Consider the following 21517-nt stretch of genomic DNA (forward strand, 5'->3'; position numbering starts at 1 on the left):
TGCGAACCCATGGACCGTAGCCAGGCTCTTCTGTCCATGGAATTCTCCAGTCAAGAATACTGGAGTGAGTTGCCATTCCCTTCTAGAGTGGATCTTTCCAATTCAGGGATCAAATCCCAATCCCAGTTGGGAAGACCTGGAATCTTCCCAATCCCAGGTCTCCTGATTTGCAGGCAGATTCTTTACGATCTGAGCCAACTTAGTAGTTCAGTTTAGTTCAGTCGCTCAGTCATGTCCAACTCTCTGCGACACCAGGGACTATACAACACCAGGCCTCCCTGTCCATCACCAACTCCTAGAGCTTGCTCAAACTCATGTCCATCGAGTCTGTGATGCCATCCAACCATCTCATCCTCTGTTGTCCCCTTCTCCTCCTACCTTCAGTCTTTCCCAGCATCAGGGTCTTTTTCAGTGATTCAGTTCTTTGCATTAGGTGGCCAACGTATTGGACCTTCAGTTTCAGCATCAGTCTTTCCAATGAATATTCAGGACTTATTTCCTTTAGGATGGACTGGTTGGATCTCCTTGCAGTCCAGGGGACTCTCAAGAGTCTTCTCCAACACCACAGTTCAAAAGCATCAATTCTTCATCGCTCAGCCTTCTTTATGGTCCAACTCTCATATCCATACATGACCACTGGAAAAACCATAGCTTTGACTAGACAGACCTTTCATGGCGAAGTAATGTTTGCTTTCTAATATGCTGTCTAGGTTGGTCATAGCTTTTCTTCCAAGGAGCAAGCATCATCTAATTTCATGGTTGTAGTCACCATCTGCAGTGATTTTGGAGCCCAAGAAAATAAAGTGTCACTGTTTCCATTGTTTCCCTATTTGCCATGAAGTGGTGGGACCAGATGCCATGATCTTAGTTTTTTGAATGTTGAGTTTTAAGCCAACTTTTTCACTCTCCTCTTTCACTGTCATTAAGAGGCTCTTTAGTTCTTCTTCACTTTCTGACATAAGGGTGGTGTCATCTACATATCTGAGGTTATTGATATTTCTCCTAGCAGTCTTGATTCCAGCTTGTGCTTCATCCAGCCCAGCATTTCACATGATGTACTCTGTATATAAGTTAAATAAGCAGGGTGACAATATATAGCCTTGACATACTCCTTTCCCGATTTGGAACCAGTCTATTGTTCCATGTCCAGTTCTAACTGTTGCTTCCTGACCTGCACACAGACTTCTCAAGAGGAAGGTCAGGTGGTCTGGTATTCCCATCTCTTTCAGAATTTTCCACAGTTTATTGTGATCCACACAGTCAAAGGCTTTGGCATAGTCAATAAAGCAAAAGTAGATGTTTTTTCTGGAATTCTTTTGCTTTTTCTATGATTCAATGGATGTTGGCAATTTGATCTCTAGTTCCTCTGGCTTTTCTAAATCCAGCTTGAACATCTGGAAGTTCTCAGTTCACATACTATTGAAGCCTCACTTCAACAAAAGAGAATTTTGAGCATTACTTTGCTAGAGTGTGGGGTGAGTGCAATTGTGTGGTAGTTTGAGCATTCTTTGGCATTGCCTTTCTTTGGGATTGGAATGAAAACTGGCCTTTTCGAGTCCTGTGGCCACTGCTGAGTTTTCCAAATTTGCTGGCATATTGAGTGCAGCACTTTAACAGCATCATCTTTTAGGATCTGAAATAGCTCAGCTGGAATTCCATCACCTCTACTAGCTTTGTTCTTAGTGGTTTCCTAAAGCCCATTTGACTTTGGACTCCAAGACACCTGGTCTAGGTGAGTGATCACACCATTGTGGTTATCTGAGTCATGAAGATCTATTTTGTATAGTTCTTCTGTGCATTCTTGTCACCTCTTCTTAATCTTTTCTGCTTCTGTTAGGTCCATACCATTTCTGTCCTTTATTGAGCCCATCTTTGCATGAAATGTTCGCTTGGTATCTCTGATTTTCTTGAAGAAATCTCTAGTCTTAGTAGAGCACCTGGTATTCAGTAGACCCTTAGGAGTATTTTCTTTTTGCTATAAAATGATACAGCCATTGGTTTTGAATTCTAGTCCGGTTTTATCATATTGAAGGCCTACAGCTTAAAAATTGTGACAGTCTCAGAGAGTTTTATCTCTGGTGACTCAGAAACACACCATGAGCCCTTATCAGTAGGTCTTAGAATAGGGAGCTGAATAACAAGGAAGAAGCTGAGATCCAAACCCTGGTCCATTTTAAATGCTAAATACCAGCTGAGATGTAAAAGCGGTTCATAGTTTTTCTTGATAACTCTGCTTTGAAAATTTGCATCATTTTGTAAGTAAAAATATACTTAAATATTTTAAAAATGAGAGTAAGAAAAATTCTCTACTTATTTTTCTTGTGTAGAGGTTACTGAACAAATAATATGGTGAGTATATTTTGCATATTCATAGATTCACATGATTTTAATTAACACCAGCCAATTGCATGAACCAATTTGCAAAACTTTCCATTCTTGTTTCCAAAGAGAATACATATGTTGTAGCATCTACTATGAAAACTAACCAAGTTGGAAATAGCAGCAATGTACTTATTTCAGTAATCTTTTTTCTTTTGTCTGTGTGTCTTTACTCAATGTTAACATGTCTGCATGCTGAATTTCTTTCTAAATCTGAATGTCCTTGCTGACCATATTGAAGAATGTGCTTACTGTACTGTTTCATTAAACCGCTGTGTTATCGGGTAATTGTTTAAGCATAATGCCATAGCACTATCAAAAGGAAAGGTGAACTAATGGCATTTGCAAATGTCAGGGATTATCTTAACACTTTTATTATAGTTTATAAAAAAGTAGGTTCAGGGCATTTCATGGCAATTATTTCTACAGAAATTGGTTATTTAAATAAATTGCTAATTATCTGAAGAGGACAGTATTGAAAATGCTACTAATGAGTTGTTTAATAAGTGTAGCTTGTGGTGGCCACCTACAGGTTGAAAATAGAAAGAACATATAGAATAATTATGCCCAGATATCACATATAAATACCCTATATTTTTCCTTCTAGTAATAAATTCAAGGAAATGTGTCTCTTCATGCCATCCTTTGAGTCTTGGACAGTGTAGTCAGTTCCTAATTTTTCATAGATTATGATTTTGTTCTAAATCAAATTTCATTTGCTTCCATAATTATCTTTGTGCTATAATCCCTAAATACAATTTCATTATAATTTGTAATCCAAACTAGGTGCTTTTTGAGTGAAAGGGGATGGTATTTATCATTGCATCATGTAATTCCAAATAAATATAGGTGTGACAAACTGGGACTTCCTAGGCAAGCTGGGTCATAAATTACTATTGTTTCTATCTAATTCCTAACCGACAATTATACTTGTATTCTTGCTTTTATCATATGTGGACAACAATTCTTTATTAGTTACAAAATTAGTTATAAAATTTAGTCTTATTTTTTTAAAAATTTATTGAAGTATATTTGACTTATCCTTCTCCAGGGGATCTTCCCAATCCAGGGATCGAACCCAGGTCTCCCACTTTGTAGGTGGACGCTTTACCATCTGAGCCACCAGGGAAGCCCATATTGAATGCATTGAATGTTAAAATTTGACTTTCACTTATAATCAATCCTTTTATATGTTAGCTTCATCACTGGTATCTATTGGGAAACCACAGAGCATATAAAATTACTCCTTAAAATACCATGACAAGGTTCATAGTATCCTGGAATTTTTAATTGGAAGAGATCATATAATCCAATATTTTCTATGGTACAGAGGTCTTTTCAAATGGCCACTACCTGCCAAATACCCATTTAGTTTCAAGTGATAGGGGCATAGCAATGTAGCTACTTCTGTTGCTGAATTTGCAATTGGCAAATTTTAATGATATTAATGATAAAAAATAATAATAAAACCAAAAGTGTGTGCTTAACCATTGGTTCTAGTTATCTTTTGAGAAAAAACATAGATGGAATCTTTCTTCATGATTACCTCTTAAATACTTGAAGACAACCATTAGATTATTAATTCTTTCAGCCATTTTATACACCACACATATGCATATTATTGTTTAAAATTTTTATTTAAAAATTAATTTTATTGTAGCCAAAACAATGGAATTAACTTTACATAATAAACTATTTGCATATAATATATGTATGTATGTGTGTGTATATATATATATATACGTATATACATCTTAAATTATGGGGATAGAATTTATTTTGACAGATATTGTTAAAATTAAAATTGCATACTTTAGTAATAGAACTCAGTATCCTTAATTGATATAAGTGGGATACATTTTCTTGCTTTCTTGTATTCTGCTAAATCACTGTAGCCTAAACTACTTCATAAAACTGACAATTAGCTTTACTGAAATTTAACTTTACTGATTTTGCTTACCCTTTGATTCCAAACAAAACTATTTATATGCTTTTTCTAGCTCTGGTTCTATCTCATTATGTGTGTGTGTTTGTGAAAGAAAGACAGGGACAGAGATCACAGTCATCCTGTTCACCCTATTTTGGATATATTCTGTTAATATTTTACTTAAAATATTAGATATAGAACCAAAAGTGCTCTTCTGAAGGTACAGAGAGTAGAAGCACTGCACATCTTGTACATAAAAGTTTCACAGCACAGAATCTGAAAATGCCTATTCCTGTATTGTTTTAGACACATTATAAAAAAAGGTCATTTTTCATTGCAGAAGTGAATGACACTTTCTTACCTAAGAGAATCAAATAATATGGAAGTACAGATATCAAACTTGAAAGTTCTTCAGCCTGTTTCCCCAGAGATAATGTAGCAGTTTAAAACACAGTATTCTGTGCATTTACATGTCCACATACTAAGTGTAATCATATTTTTTCTTTACCTAAAATGGGACCACACCCTATATATTGTTCTGTTACTTGTGATTTAACACATAACTATGTATCCTAGACATATTTCCATGTCAATTTTAAAGGTTTCCTGCAGCATCACATGAATGAACTATAATTTATTTTCTAGCATAACTACTAGTGATTATTTAGGTTGTTTTTCACTGTTTTGTTATATAAAACAGTATTTCAAGGAACATTTTTGTGCATGTAACTTTTTATCTATGCACTAATGGATTATATTTCTCAAAATGGGGTTTCAGGATAAGACATATACCTTTAGATATTGCAATTGCATTATAAATCTAATAAAAGTTCATCACACAAATAAATGCATTTGCAATCATAGACTTAAACTATATTTTTTGGAAATGAAATGACTTAGGATCTCCAAATTTACTGTCTAGAATATTAACTAACACCCCTTAAGTATTAAGTGTTTAACCACACATGTTTCTAGTGAATGCTTATTTCTCTGGTCAACTTTCTGTGACTTCAGTAGTAATATCAACCTTTATACACTACAAACCAGGCACTGGACTGAATGCTTTCCACAAACTGTATCATGTAATAGTCCCCAAGTTGCTATGATATTGTTGTTGTTGATGTTCCTGTTTCACCGATACCAAAAACTGATGTTCTAGGAAGCTGAGGAGCTTGCTCAAAGTCACAATTGTGTAAAGTAATAGAGTCAAGACTTACACCTACTTGGGTGGACTTTTGAAACTGAGCATTGGACCCCAGGCAGAACTGATACTGGCTTTCTGAAGGTGATGCTCATCATAAGCTGCACTGTCAGCTCTCAGTTCAAAAGTAAGGGCTCCACACAGAGATTTGATCTTTAAACTTTTAAACTGCGACATCAAACAAGTTTTATTCAGGTTGAACTACCCTTTCTTCACATACATGATAGCATCTACCTGCCCAGCACTGCAAGGGTTAAAACTCACGCTGTATATGAAGCCCCCGTCTCCCTGTCTAGTATTAGGGAATTTGGAAATCACTTCATGAGCAAGCACCCAGAGAGGTAAATGTCCCCTTCTTTGGTAAATAGTATTAATTCTATTGCTTTAAAATAAAATGTCTAGCACATTCTAGGTACCAAATTATTGAATATGAATTGACTATGAACATATTGAATATGTTATAAAGCAGATAAACAGTTATAAAGATATAAAGACTGGGGGAAATTTTCTTGAAATACTTAACAAAATTAAAACATCTCATAAGAAAAATTTTAGGTTTACAATAAGCCTGAAATAACAATATAAAACAACTGGTTTTCTCTCTCCCATTTCTCCTGTTTAGATTTCACATCTCTTGATATAACCCTGATCCTTCTAGTACTTCAGTTTCTGGTTGAATTATGCTAATTTTCTCAGGGGACTTTAATCCGTGTGTAGAGATGTATTTTTAATTAGTTGTACTTTACATATTTATCAGTATATTAGGTTCATTAACATTTTAAAGTTGTTTTAAAATATACATTTTTGGTGCTTGATTTATGTGTTTTATAAAAATCAATCTCTCAACTCCTAAATCCTTGAAAGTTTAGATTTGCTACTATTTTCTTTCTTCTGTGTGATGTTAAAACTGTTAACAATTAGGCAGTCAAAGTTCAATTTCTAATGAATTTGTTATCCACTTAATTCATTATATTTTAATTAATGTAAGCAAATTAAAACTACATTTTCTTTTTGTATACACAGTGAGCACGAGTGAGTATTATAACCCAATTTCTGTTTTATTGCCAGCTAGAGCTATTATCAGGGAGTTTATTGTGGACTTAGCTCTAACAATTAATTCTGTAACAGTAGCTGTCCTAGAAGTCAAATGATTAAGGCAAAAACAAACAGAATTAAACTCAATTATTCAAAATTTCAGTTATCCAAAATTAGCATATGTTCTACACTATCTTGCCCATTAAAAAAGTCTTTTCTCTTCAAGGATTTAGTCATGCTAAGTAAAGTTCTGCTTACTTCTCACAAATAAGCTCAAGTTCTGATGTTGTTAAAAGTTTTGCATATTGATTTAGGGCATGGACCTTCTGATTCTCAAAAAAAAAAAAAATGTAATATATGGATGTCTGTGTTTGAAATTTTTAGCTTTGGAGTCAGTTAATTCTACCAGCATCATGACATCACTCAATAGAGATGGGGAAAAGAAGCAGAAGATGGTTCTTCTAAGGGAGCAGAGGTTATAAAGTTTCATCATCCTAGGCATCATGCTTTTGTCTACAATAAAAAAAAATTGCATTACTAAGCACACAGCAACAACCTAGAAGGCACAAAGTAAGCTAAAGAAATGCTCCCTCTGAAATCAGTTGTCCTTTTAGGGTAGTACAGGTTATAATAGCAAACATTTGTATAATATTTGGCACCTCCCTGGTGACTCAATCAGTTTGCAATACCAGAGACCCAGGTTCAACACCTGGGTCAGGAAGATCCCCTGGAGGAGGAAATGGCAACCCACTTTCGTATTCTAGCCTGGAGAATCCTGTGGACAGAGGAGCCTGGCAGGCTACAGTCTATGAGGTGGCAAAGAGTCAGACACACCTGAAGCGACTTAGCACACACATATAATCTTTATCATGAGCTAGCCCTTTATATATATATATATAATCCTCAGAACAGCTCTGTGAAGTTATTAAAATTTTATTATTTTATAGATTAAAAGATTAAGAAATTTTCATAAGATTACACAGCTTGTAAATAGTGGAGCTAGAATTTTAACCTAAGCAGTTGAGCCTGTTGTTTCTTTGATACTGTAACTAGTTCATCTTCAAATTCCCTTCTTTCTAGGAGTAATTATAAAATATATGATGTTTAAATGAATGCAAAGTTTTCTTAATGGTACATGTCTTGGCATCAGTGTTGGAACTCACAGGTCTGGTTCACATTTGTTTGTTTCTTTGTTTGAACCTGCAGCTTTTTTCAAAATGTGGGGATTCAGGATGGCTAACTTTCCTTGGCATATCCTACACATTTGAAATGGAAACGCTTGATGTAACTGAATTCCCCATCAGGCCCATCTGGTTATCCCATGTAGATGAAGACTTAATTTAAATTGCATGTTTCCTATTAGTTAATTTAAGCTAATAGGATTTCAATTTTTTAAGTTTAAACCTTGTTGTTTCCTTTAGGATGGAGTCTACTTTTAATTCCTTGAGCTTCTTGAACTGGCCTCTTCCTCCCTGGTTTTTGATCTAAAATCATTAATTACCATAGCAGTGCCAAAATTTAAAAAAAAATTATCTCAATAGTCATGATTCTGAAAATCTTTATGCATTTTGATTAACATATGTATAATCTTGTGTGGTATTGATATATATGACCAGAAGTTTTATTTTTATATTGAATCTATTATTTCCTCATTTCTGTCATTTTAAAACTAAAAAAAATTTCTGTATGACAATTTGAAAGATCTTTTTATGTACCTTCAGTTTCCTTCCAAAAACCTTTCATGGCAGATAAAAGTCATTTTTAAAACCTACTCCCCATAAAAAATGCTGAGAACAGGTAGATTATATTTCATTTAAATCAAGTTATTAAGAAAACCAATCAAATAGAATTTATAATGGAAATTAAAACTGAATTTACTATTACCCAGCAACAGAAGGATCCATTTCTTCATTTTTGGATCACATTTCCTTAGAGAACATAATTACTCTTAATTTTTAAAAAGATACCTTTATTAGTTTGAAAGGTTTTCATGTTCATTAGGTAAATTAGAAAAGCTTTAGAAAAAGAAGGGAAACATCAAGTAGAAAACATCTTATTGACCTAACAGAACATTTTAAAATGCCACTGAGGGTTTGCTGATGTTCTTTAACACCTGTGTAATAATGTTGCCCTTTAAATGGAACTGGTTAAATTTTCAAAGCTGTGTTCTGGGATTTTGCCATTTGATGTCCATTAATATCAATTCAAATATGTGGCCAAATCCCTGTGTACCACTTTGAAACTTTACCCCTTAGTGTTAATGATAGTCTTCTAACAGTGCAGTTAGAAATAAATTATTTATCTGCTTAGCACAAATTTCCTTTACTCTCTAGGGTCAACTGAATAAGAAAAAAAAAAATCCCAATATTTCTTTATTGCTTCAAAGTAACATGTGTGTAAAGGAGCCATCAACTTCATATATATTGAACATGTCATTTATATTATGCCAGGATAGCTATATGTCTGTCTAAAAGATTCAAGTTACAAATTCCCTAAAAATGCTTTCCTCTAACCTTTACTCTCGAAATTTCTTTTTAGTATAGCTGAAGATATGTTTTTACAAGTATGTGTGTGTGTATTCTTTCCATGCATCCTCCTGTCCACTGTGTTCACCTTTTTCAATGATTAAAACATTCAGACTAAGAAGAAGTCACTGCTAAATATTTTAAAATAGAAATAGGGTTCTGATGTTCAGTTTCTAAATGGCCCTAACTTTCTGCCTTGTATTTAAATGTCAGTTATGGAATTCCGAAGTTTTAGCATTGAATGTTCTTGCCTAAGAATACTAATATCCAGAGGAAGATATTTTTAGGTTTGGGAGCACCAAGTAGTCATTTCCACAAACATTTTGGTGTTGAATGCAAAAGCATTAGTTACACATAAATCCAGTTTCATCTGAAATGAAGAAGATGAAAAGAAAACCACCGATTTTATTTTTTTAATTGTTATTTTTTTTTTATTTATTTCTGTTTACTTACTAACTCTTGGCTATGCTGGGTCTTCATTGATGTGAGGGCTTGTCTCTAGTTGCAGTGACTAAGGGCTGCCCTGTAGTTGTGTGCAGACTTATTGCAGCACACGGGCTCAGTAGTTGTGGCTCCTAGGCTCTAGTGCACAGGCTCAGTAGTTATGGCACACGAGCTTAGTTGCTCCTCGGCATGTGGGATCTTCCTGGATCGAGGATAGAACTCATGTCTCCTGCATTGGCTGGTAGATTCTTTACCACTGAGCGACCAAGGAAGCCCAACCACTGATTTTAATGAAAGCTCTTTGTGCTTCCTTAATGGGAACACCAATAAATACATACTGAGAATACTGGTAAAGATGCTGGTGAAGGTGGACAGGATGCCAAAGGACTCACCACCAAAGACTTGTTTTTACCTTTCACTTTAGTTGTTTGTGGAGGTCTGGTTGAGGCAATGCCACATTCTTGCACAAAAGAAACTACTTTTACTTCAGAGAATGCCTTTAAGGGACCATTGACTTATGAGTGTACATCAGAAATATTAAACTACATAGCTATATTGTGAGAACATTAATTTACTCCAGATTGTGTTAACCCTTGAGAGTCTAAGCAGCCTTATAAAGTGTAATCATGTGAAATATGACCTAAAAAATGATGTCTTCTGTCCATCCCTGCAGCTTTTATTACACTTAGCAAATAATGTATTGGTGATGTTTGGTTAAATAATGTATAAAAAATCAAGTATACAATCTCTAATTACTGAATTCTAGTCAATTCTCTTTAACTTGGTTAAAAATTTCTAACATATGAAAAATTAGATTAGGCTCACTGTGTTTCGTCAGATTTGGGAAAATACATGTAAAGTGCAATATGGAATCTGTAAGTTCATCAGCACCTTACTTGTTTTGCAGTATCTCGATTCACACCAGCTGCTTTATACTTCGTGGAAACATAACAGAGCTGTATGTCTATTTATGCACTGTATGTGGTTGTTTTTCTTTTACAAAATCTGCCATTCCTTGTTCTTTCTCAAACAGATGCTTGAGTGTTCCATACAATCTTTTACACAGTACTATATATCAAACTGTAGTATGTATGTATTTTATGCAGGAGTTTGCATTGCTCTACCCACTTGCATAACATTCCTGCATGCAATAATAGCATCAAAGTCCTTAAAATAAGAATATATCCATTTATAAATTAACATACTTTGAAACATAGCAATGTTTCTATTTTGCATACTCATATATCTTAAGTAGAGATGAAATTGAATTTTGTCTAGTACAACACTGCCATCACACAGTAGTGTTATAAGGCGGTATGCTCAAGTGGTCAATACTCTAACCACTGATCACCCTTATTTTCCATAGGCACAGCCATCAGACCTATTGCTTTGAGAGCTGTGACCACCATTGCTCGTGCTTTGCCTGAATTTCCCATTTTGGCCACTGGTGGAATTGACTCAGCTGAAAGTGGTCTTCAGTTTCTCCACGGTGGTGCTTCGGTGCTCCAGGTAGTACTTGTGTTTGTCTGTCCCTTCATAAAGCTCCATCTAACAAATAAAGGGTAAATTATGTGACAACAAATATGTTCTTGTAGGGTCTTGTAAGAAAGAATCCTTGTGGAATCAAACTGGGTGGCACTTATTAAGTTTCTATTATGAGTTGAAAACAACCCTGAGGATCATTTCCTGTCCTTTTAAGAACTTATAAACCCTCTATTTTTTAAACATATTTGTGCACCTGTATGTTTCTAAAATAAATGGGATCAGGTACCAAAATGCATACTGTGCTACTGGATAAAAACCAAATACATGAGGAAACCTGGGTGAAAGCAAAATCTTGACTGGAAAATAAAAGAAGCTGAAGGTAAGGCCAATACAAAATCTCTGCTGTATGGTACTGTAAGGATTAACAAAAGTGACTCTGAACTTCCTGGTAGCCAAAGCAAGGAAATCACAGTTTTTCAAAATATACAAATAAATTAGTTGTGTACCTTCTTGTGATATAAAGCTGAAGGAGATTTTTTCATTGTTTTCATAAAAGGATACTCTGAGATGTAGTGATCATACTCTTATTGCTGCTGCTGCTAAGTCACTTCAGTCGTGTCCAACTCTGTGCGACCCCATAGACGGCAGCCCACCAGGCTCCCCCGTCCCTGGGATTCTCCAGGCAAGAACACTGGAGTGGGTTGCCATTTCCTTCTCCAATGCATGAAGTGAAAAATGAAAGTGAAGTCGCTCAGTCGTGTCCGACTCTTAGCGATTCCATGGACTTCAGCCCACAACGCTCCTCCGTCCATGGGATTTTCCAGGCAAGAGTACTGGAGTGGGTTGCCATTGCCTTCTCCATACTCTTATTAACCCTCTACAAATAACTTAGAAACCACTTTATTTTTTATTAATTATATACTTGCTTTTTACATTATAGTCTTGTTCAGTGTAGATGCAGTACAGTGCCTTCACATTTTATAGTATAAGCATTACTCTCAGGGGCCAGATATGCAGGTTTCAGTGATGTGATGTGAACCAGAGGTAAAATTTTTCACATGGCAAGTAGGCTGTGACTTCTGAGGTAATATTCCTTTAATATGGCTTCTTACTACCTAGCATCGATGGTAATTGGGGAGCAGAGTGTTTGGCATCACTTATATTCTCTGGCAAAAATGTGAAGTGTAAAATAATGTGCTGCCAATTTGACAATTGGAATTAACATCCCATTATGAAATATAAAGTGAAAACAATGTATATCAAAATGTTAATGGAGGCAGACTTCTGCTTCTAAGAAGATGGAGTAGATGTAATTTTTCCTATGCTTCTGAATTTTATATATAAAATTAACATAAAGAGACTCTGAAATGTGAGGAGAAGGCAGTCTGGCTAGGAATCTCAGGACCCAAGGCACAACAGAGTGGACAGTTTCCTGGGTTTTCTTTTTGCCTCATATATCCAGACTTGGATCCAAAGAAGCCAGCAACAGAAAAACAACAACAGGGGTGGACCAAAAAAAAAAAAAAAAATATATATATATATACACATACACACCCTTTGTAGCTAGAGAACCAAGAAAGGGCAACCTAGCAGACAGAAAACTTTTAGACTATGACTGCTCTACTCCAGCCAAATACTAGCACTAAAACCTGCAGTGCCAAACCTGTCCACACAAACAAAGCACAAGCATGAGTCTTAGACTTAGTCTCAGAGGCTGTAGCAAGGCACCTAGCATTGCCCGTGGGCAGTAGTGATCCCCCACATGTTGGAGATATGGTCTTCCATCCCACTGACAGTGATGAGGTATCCCTTCTCCTCCCCTTTGTCAGAGGAAGTCTAATGAGGAATCAGGACTCTTATCACCACCCAGTGGTAACAAGGCCACTCTGTCCCTCCCACCGCAGTGGGGAGCCAGATCTCCTATCCTATCCTGGCAGTAACATGGAGAATGTCCTTCAGAGTCAATGGAGGTCAAGTAGGGTACCTGGGCAGTAAGGAGGCAGCAACCTCCCCCTCCCCTGCCAGAATGGTATCCAGAAAAGCCAGCTAAAACTGGTTTCAATAAGATGAAGAATCTCTAAACATAGTACTCAAAATGTCAGCGTTTTGATTGAAAATCACTCACCATACCAAGACCCAGGAAGATCTCAAGGTGAATGGTAAAAGACAATTAATAGATGCCAGTACCAAGCTAACAGAGATTTAGAGTGATCTGATGAAGATTTTGAAATCAGTCATCATAAAATTTCTCTAATATGGTGATTACAAACTTGCCTGAAACAAATGGAAAATATGGAAGGTCTCAAAAAATAGATGATATAAAGTACTTCAGTACTGAAAAAATGAAAACTTCAGTACTGAAAAATACAATAGCATATACAAAAGTCAGTTGACAGGCTCAACAGAAGAATGGGGAGGACAGAGAAATAATCAGTGAAATGGAATATAGAGAAGTAGAAATTAACCAATCTGAAAAATAGAAAAAAGACTGAAAGGGAAAAAATGGGCAGAGTATCAAGGAACTGCGGAAGTACAGCAAAAGATCTAATATTCATATCAGAATGCCAGAGGAGAGATCAAGGAAAGAGAGGATGAAAAGGAAATAACATCTGAAAACTTATCAATTTTTGCAAGAGACATAAACTTACAAGATTCAAGAAGTTGAATGAATCCCAAATTTGAGAGGCATAAAGAAATCTATACCAAAACATATCATCATCATACTTCTGAAAACTAAAGACAAGCAACCCCTTGAAAACAAGAAAACCATGACATTTTACTTATAAGGAACAAAAAATTCTAATGACAATAGATTTCTCATCAGAAACCATGAAGTTCAGAAAGTGGGACAAAAGTTTTCAGTTGTTGAAAGAAAAGATCAACCCAGAATCCTATTTCTTTCAAGAAAGAAAGATAAAACATTCTTAACTCAAGAAATACCAAGAATTTATTTCCAGAAAGCATAACTAAAAGAATGACGGAAGAAGTCCCTTAAGAAAAAGAAAAATTATGAAAGAAGGTACTTTGGGGCATCAGAAAGGAAGAAAGAATACAGAGCAGATATACAGATGTGTAAATACAATGCACATACGTGAATATAGAAAGTGCTGTGTGTCCTCATGAAAACATGTGATGAAAGAATCACTCAAATTGCAGTTTCTGCTTAGGCTCATCTGGGACTGAAAAGCAAAGAATCATTCAAACTTCCTGAAGAAAATGAAGCCTATTGTATAGTATTTATGAATGCAGACAAGAACTACAAGAACCAGTGGGGCAGTTCTCTACCCAGAGAGGGCAGAGACCTTTTCCACCTCTCTTTTGTGAGCCGTGTGATTTTTCCCAAAAGGAATCTATAGTTCCGTCTGTTCCTCTTTAAGACTTATTCCTCATTTCTGCCTCCTCTGAACTGCCTAGCACATGCTAATCATGGGCCATTTTACATAGTGGTCTTTCAGTTCCACTTTTTACATGAAATACTTTACCAGCTGAGTATCTATCTCTTGGCTTAGATTTTCAAGAGGAAATCTGCTTGGCTTAATGTATCTTTTCATGCCAAGCATCATCATAAAACACTAGTCACCTGATGTATTGGCTGGTGTATAGCAGAAACACATTAAACATTTGTTGAATGAATTTTTTAAGTGAGTCTGCTTGAGTTGTGAATTTTTTTACCAGATTGTAAAGAGGGGACGAGAGGGTCAACATGGTATTAAAAAGTGGCCGCCAAAGTGTTCCTTCAGCTTAGGCTCAGAGACTTTCCAGCTATGTAAAATATTGACTCCAAGTTGATGTTGTTAGAAATGTAAATTTCCACACATAGTCTCTTACTGGTGTAAAATTGCAGGTTATGTATCAATTATGTGTCATTATGGACATCACCAGATGGTCAGCACTGAAATCAGATTGATTATATTCTTTGCAGCCAAAGATGGAGAAGCTCTATATAGGCAGCAAAAACAAGACTGGGAGCTGACTGTGGCTCAGATCATGAACTCCTTATTGGCAAATTCAGACTTATTATTAAGGAAAGTAGGGAAAACCACTAGACCATTCAGATATGACCTAAGTCAAATCCCTAACGACTATACAGTGGAAGTGAGAAATAGATTTAAGGGACTAGATCTCATAGGCAGAATGCCTGATGAAGTATGGACGGAGGTTCATGACATTACACAGGAGACAGGCAACAAGACCATCCCCCAAAAAAGAAATTCATGAAAGCAAAATGGCTGTCTGAGAAGACCTTACAAATAGCTGTGAAAAGAGAAGCAAAAAGCAAAGGAAAAAAGATATACCCATTTGAATGCAGAGTTCCAAAGAATAGCAAGGAGAGATAAGAAAGCCTTCCTCAGTGATCAGTTTAAAGAAATAGAGGAAAACAGTAGAATAAGAAAGACTAGAGATCTCTTTAAGAAAATTAGAGATACCAAAGGAACATTTCATGCATATGTGGGATCAATAAAGGACAGAAATGGTATGGACCTAACAGAAGCAGAAGATATTAGAGGTGGCAAGAATACACAGAAGAACTGTACAAAAAAGATCTTCACGACCCGGATAATCACGATGGTGTGATCACTCACCTAGAGCCAGACATCCTGGAATGTGAAGTCAAGTAGGCCTTAAAAAGCATCACTACGAACAAAGCTAGTGGAGGTGATGGAATTCCCGTTGACCTATTTCAAATCCTAAAAGATGATGCTGTGAAAGTGCTGTACTCAATATGCCAGCAAATTTGGAAAACTCAGCAGTGGCCACAGGACTGGAAAAGGTCCGTTTTCATTCCAATCCCTAAGAAAGGCAATGCCAAAGAATGCTCAAACTATTGCACAATTGCACTCATCTCACATGTTAGCAAAGTAATGCTCGAAATTACTTATATAGCATGCTGCTATACCTTCTAGATATAATGCTGTCTTTTGATCTGAATTATCTAGTGTAATGTGTAATAAAAACCCACTACTCACACGCAGGTAAAGTAAGGCTTAAAATTCCCCAAGCCAGTCTTCAGCAATATGTGAACCGTGAACTTCCAGATGTTCAAGCTGGTTTTAGAAAAAGCAAAGCAAACAGAGATCAAATTGCCAACATCCGCTGGATCATGGAAAAAGCAAGAGAGTTCCAGAAAAACATTTATTTCTGCTTTATTGACTATGCCAAAGCCTTTGACTGTGTGGATCACAATAAACTGTGAAAAATTCTGAAAGAGATGGGAATACCAGACCACCTGACCTGCCTCTTGAAAAATTTGAATGCAGGTCAGGAAGCAACAGTTAAAACTGGACATGGAACAACAGACTGGTTCCAAATAGGAAAAGGAGTACGTCAAGGCTATATATTGTCACCCTGCTTTTTTAACTTATATGCAGAGTACATCATGAGAAATGCTGGGCTTGAGGAAGCACAAGCTGGAATCAAATTGCCGGGAGAAATATCAGTAACCTCAGATATGCAGATGACACCACCCTTATTACAGAAAGTGAAGAAGAACTAAAGAGCCTTTTGATGAAAGTGAAAGAGGAGAGCAAAAAAAGTTGGCTTAAAGCTCAACATTCAGAAAACTAAGATCATGGCATCTTGTCACATCACTTCATGGCAAATAGATGGGGAAACAGTGGAAACAGTGTCAGACTTTATTTTATAGGGTTCCAAAATCACTGCAGATGGTGTCTGCAGCCATGAAATTAAAAGATGTTTACTTCTTGGAAGAAAAGTTATGACCAACCTAGACAGCATATTAAAAAGCAGAGACATTACTTTGCCAATAAGGTCCATCTAGTCAAGGCTATGGTGTTTCCTGTGATCATATATGGATGTGAGAGTTGGACTATAAAGAAAGCTGAGCGCTGAAGAATTGATGCTTTTGAACTGTGGTGTTGGAGAAGACTCTCGAGAGACCCTTGGACTGCAAGGAGATCCAACCAGTCCATCCTAAAGGAAATCAGTCCTGAATATTCATTGGAAGGACTGATGTTGAAGCTGAAACTCCAATACTTTGGCCACCTGATGAAAGGACCTGACTCATTTGAAAAGACTCCGTTATTGGGAAAGATTGAAGGTGAGGGGCGAAGGGGACAACAGAGGATGAGCTAGTTAGATGGCATCACTGACTCAATGGACACGAGTTTGAGTAAGCTCCAGGAGTTGGTGATGGACCGGGAGGCCTGGCGTGCTGCAGTCCATGGGTCACAAGTAGTCAGGCATGACTGAGCGACTGAACTGAACTGATCTGTCATTAGTTTAAGTCACGTTTTTATTCAGCCAGAAAATATTTTTAAACCAATTTTACCTAAAGTGAGAACTAAAATCAGTATTAAGATATATTTAGGACAGTTATGAGTGGGAAAATCCTTGAATTTACAATTTTGAGTTGGCATTTGAGTGGGGTGGAAAAGGTATAATATTTCTATATCTCTTCCATTGTAGCTAAATTTTACCCTGTTCTACTTCTTAGACCTGGGTTAATCTAACCTTTCATTTGCTATAGTTCTGGGCTGCTGAATATTATTAGAGAAATTCAGGTAACTCTGCCAATTGAATTTTCTCCAAATTCACAATGCTTAATGTCAGCAGAGCCTTGGGTGATTGTAAGCATCAGTTTTTATTCATCTTAAAAAAAAAATTCCCATTAAATTCCCTCCGGCAAGTTTTGTACACTTCAAGGCCCTAAATCCCTCCGTCATCACCCTCCCATTTTCTGTTGCCATTTCTTCCCTGGCTCTTACTGCCTACTTCATCCTCTTCTCTGGTTCTGTAATATTTCCCTTGAAAAGCTCATGTACTTATATATCTTAAGGTGGACTTCTATGAAATCTATTTTTCTAACTATTTCTACTCAAATGTAAAGTGTGTACTGACAAGACACATTTTTTACAAGACACCGTCATACAAATGACATGTATTTAAATAGCATGATGGTGCTGATACACTGGAGTATAGAAAGAGAAGTAATAGGTACAGAATTGTGATTAAATTAAATTTAATGTCTAAACATTTGATTCTAATATTCTTGATACACATATATAAACTACATAGATAGGTGAATTCACTGCTGGAATAAAAAATTATACTCAAAGTAGCAATTTCAAATTCAGTTTTAAATGCATTCAATAACCATGACCTTCTATGTGCCTTTAGAAAAAGTACTGACATTTCAAAAATATAATGTTAAAATTTATTTCCTTGGTTTGATAAGTGTGACAGAACATGAATTTCTTGTTAATCAGTACACATCACAGAGAATCATTCATTTATTAATTCAATAAATATTTATTGAGAATCTACATGCCTACATTCCTGTTCTAGGAATTTGGAATACATACTTCTGTGAGTAGAACAAGAAAAAGTTCATTACCTCATGTGGCTTACATTCTAGAGAGGACAAAGATATGATAAATATGGAACATAAGTATATTATCTGGTATGTAAGATGATACCTGATGTGAAAAAAGAGAGGCTTCACTGCAAAGGAAACATTTATATAAACAACTGAAGGTGGGGAATCAGGGGAAATTTTTATTGAATAAAAATGCACGATACTGGATGCTTGGGGCTGGTGCACTGGGATGACCCAGAGGGATGGTGTGGGGAGGGAGGAGGGAGGAGGGTTCAGGATGGGGAACACATGTGTACCTGCGGTGGATTCATTTTGATGTTTGGCAAAACTAATACAATTATACATCACAGCAGGATCCTCTATGACCCACCTCCCAGAATATTGGAAATAAAAGCAAAAATAAACAAATGGGACCTAATTAACCTTAAAAGCTTCTGCACATCAAAAGAAACTATTAGCAAGGTGAAAAGACAGCCTTCAGAATGGGAGAAAATAATAGCAAATGAAGCAACCGACAAACAACTAATCTCAAAAATATACAAGCAACTCCTACAGCTCAACTCCAGAAAAATAAACGACCCAATCAAAAAATGGGCCAAAGAACTAAATAGACATTTCTCCAAAAAAGACATACAGATGGCTAACAAACACATGAAAAGATGCTCAACATCACTCATTATCAGAGAAATGCAAATCAAAACCACTATGAGGTACCATTTCACACCAGTCAGAATGGCTGCGATCCAAAAGTCTACAAATAATAAATGCTGGAGAGGGTGTGGAGAAAAGGGAACCCTCTTACACTGTTGGTGGGAATGCAAACTAGTACAGCCACTATGGAGAACAGTGTGGAGATTCCTGAAAAAACTGGAAATAGAACTGCCTTATGATCCAGCAACCCCACTGTTGGGCATACACACTGAGGAAACCAGAAGGGAAAGAGACACGTGTACCCCAATGTTCATCGCAGCACTGTTTATAATAGCCAAGACATGGAAGCAACCTAGATGTCCATCAGCAGATGAATGGATAAGAAAGCAGTGGTACATATACACAATGGAGTATTACTCAGCCATTAAAAAGAATACATTTGAATCAGTTCTAATGAGGTGGATGAAACTGGAGCCTATTATACAGAGTGAAGTAGGCCAGAAGGAAAAACATAAATACAGTATACTAACGCATATATATGGAATTTAGAAAGATGGTAACAATAACCCGGTGTACGAGACAGCAAAAGAGACACTGATGTATAGAACAGTCTTATGGACTCTGTGGGAGAGGGAGAGGGTGGGAAGATTTGGGAGAATGGCAATGAAACATGTAAAATATCATGTAGGAAACGAGTTGCCAGTCCAGGTTCGATGCATGATGCTGGATGCTTGGGGCTGGTGCACTGGGACGGCCCAGAGGGATGGTATGGGGAGGGAGGAGGGAGGAGGGTTCGGGATGGGGAACACATGTATACCTGTGGCGGATTCATTTTGATATTTGGCAAAACTAATACAATTATGTAAAGTTTAAAAATAAAATAAAATTAGAGAGAAAAAAAAAAGAAAAGAAAAAAAAAATAAAGTAGTTGCAATGAAAAAAAAAAAAGTTTAAAAATAAAATAAAATTAATTAAAAAATTAAAAAAAAAATTTAGGTTGTAGCATTACTTGCTTAAATTTTTGCTAATTGAGAGTTTAACTGAAATATAAAAAATCACAAAATATTTTAGACCACCTTGCAGTTTATAAATAGAAATTCTTTTAGGGTTTCAGAATTCATTTTAATAGGCAATTTTTTGCTTTTCAAAGTCTGTTTACATTTTTAGGAATGTATCATTGGTAAAAAGCCTTCCTGCAATGCAGAAGACCTGGGTCAGGAAGATGCCCTGGAGAAGGGAATGGCAACCAACTCCAGTATTCTTGCCTGGAGAATTCCATGGACAGAGGAGCCTTGCGGGCTCCATGGGGGTCACAAAAAGTTGGACACGACTGAGCGACTTTCACTTTCACCATTTCTCATTGGCAGTTTATTTCTGTTATCTTATTTTGCTACTTGCTTTGACAAATATTTTAACATTTTAGTGGGAAAATATCCAGTTTATTGTTGTTCAGTTGCTAAGTCATGTCTGACTTTTTGTGACCCTATGGGTAACCCTACTTTAAAAATGCTTCAGTTAATGTTGAATAGAAAAACTAAGCAGTTAGCTAGAGAGTAATTTCAATATTCCAGAGCATTTCCCTGAAACAATTTTGGAGTAAAAGTGACTATTAGAACAGAACAAGGTGTAACACATTGGCCAAGAAATAAGGTTCAAAACTGATTATGGGTCTGTATTCTTGGGTAACTGCTCTTATTAGTCAGTCAAGTCAACTAACTTAATTCATTTGTGAACCCCAGTGTCTTGAAATCTTATTTTTCATGTTTTTTGATAGGCTATCATTAGTTTTAATACGCAAGTTAGATCTATAAAAATTCTAAATGAATATTATTAGTAAATTTCAGATACTGAGTGCTGAAATTTATAAATATCCCTTTGCTAAATTACATTCTCAAACTCTTCGTAAACTCTTGCAGTCTTAAATCTTTTGAAGGGCTATTCTGAAAAAAAGAACTTTGCTTCTGCATGTCCATGAGTTATTTAGAAAAGGGATAGTAAATAAACAATTTGAATAATTTCCCTTTAAACCAGTTTGAAATGACTATGTTAATAAATTAACCCTGGCTATTTTTTTTTACTTTTAGTTTAAATCATTTGTCCCAGACTTAGCCTTCAGAATTCTATATCCCCTTCATCTGACTTAAGTGTTAGTCTAAAATTTCTATTAATAAAAAGCTACTTAGGAATTTCTATTACAACCGAAACCCAGACTAAGTCAGTTGTTTTTAGTGATAAGTTTCATCACAAAATGTTCACTCTCCTCTATTGTATATATATAGAGAATATAAGTACTATACTACCTTTTTCCCCACTGAATTACTTTGATTTTCTATAATTTAATTTAATGATACTGCCATTACAATTCAATCTTCTAAGGACTTTTATTCAGGACATCAGAAATTATAGGAAGCCATCAGTTCATTCATGTACAATTATGACCTGTGCCTTCATTGAGATTGTATGGGAATTTTTTTTTCATCCATTTCTTTTGTGTGGGTTTGTCACTGAAATTAATAGGAAATCCTGAAATACAA

The 21517-nt window shown here is 36.0% G+C and overlaps 1 protein-coding gene across 2 annotated transcripts in view; it reads left to right on the plus strand.

Moving 5' to 3' along the window:
* The window catches only part of DPYD (dihydropyrimidine dehydrogenase), a 922996-nt gene that overhangs the window by 736414 nt on the left and 165065 nt on the right, over window positions 1-21517 (plus strand). For both annotated transcript variants that reach the window (XM_070779940.1, XM_070779937.1), the window contains exon 19: window positions 10878-11020. In XM_070779940.1, the coding sequence (XP_070636041.1) occupies window positions 10878-11020 (143 nt within the window). The remainder of the gene's footprint in view (window positions 1-10877; window positions 11021-21517) is intronic.

This window comes from Bos indicus, chromosome 3 (genome assembly GCF_029378745.1).
Source record: "Bos indicus isolate NIAB-ARS_2022 breed Sahiwal x Tharparkar chromosome 3, NIAB-ARS_B.indTharparkar_mat_pri_1.0, whole genome shotgun sequence".
Lineage (NCBI taxonomy): Eukaryota > Metazoa > Chordata > Mammalia > Artiodactyla > Bovidae > Bos > Bos indicus.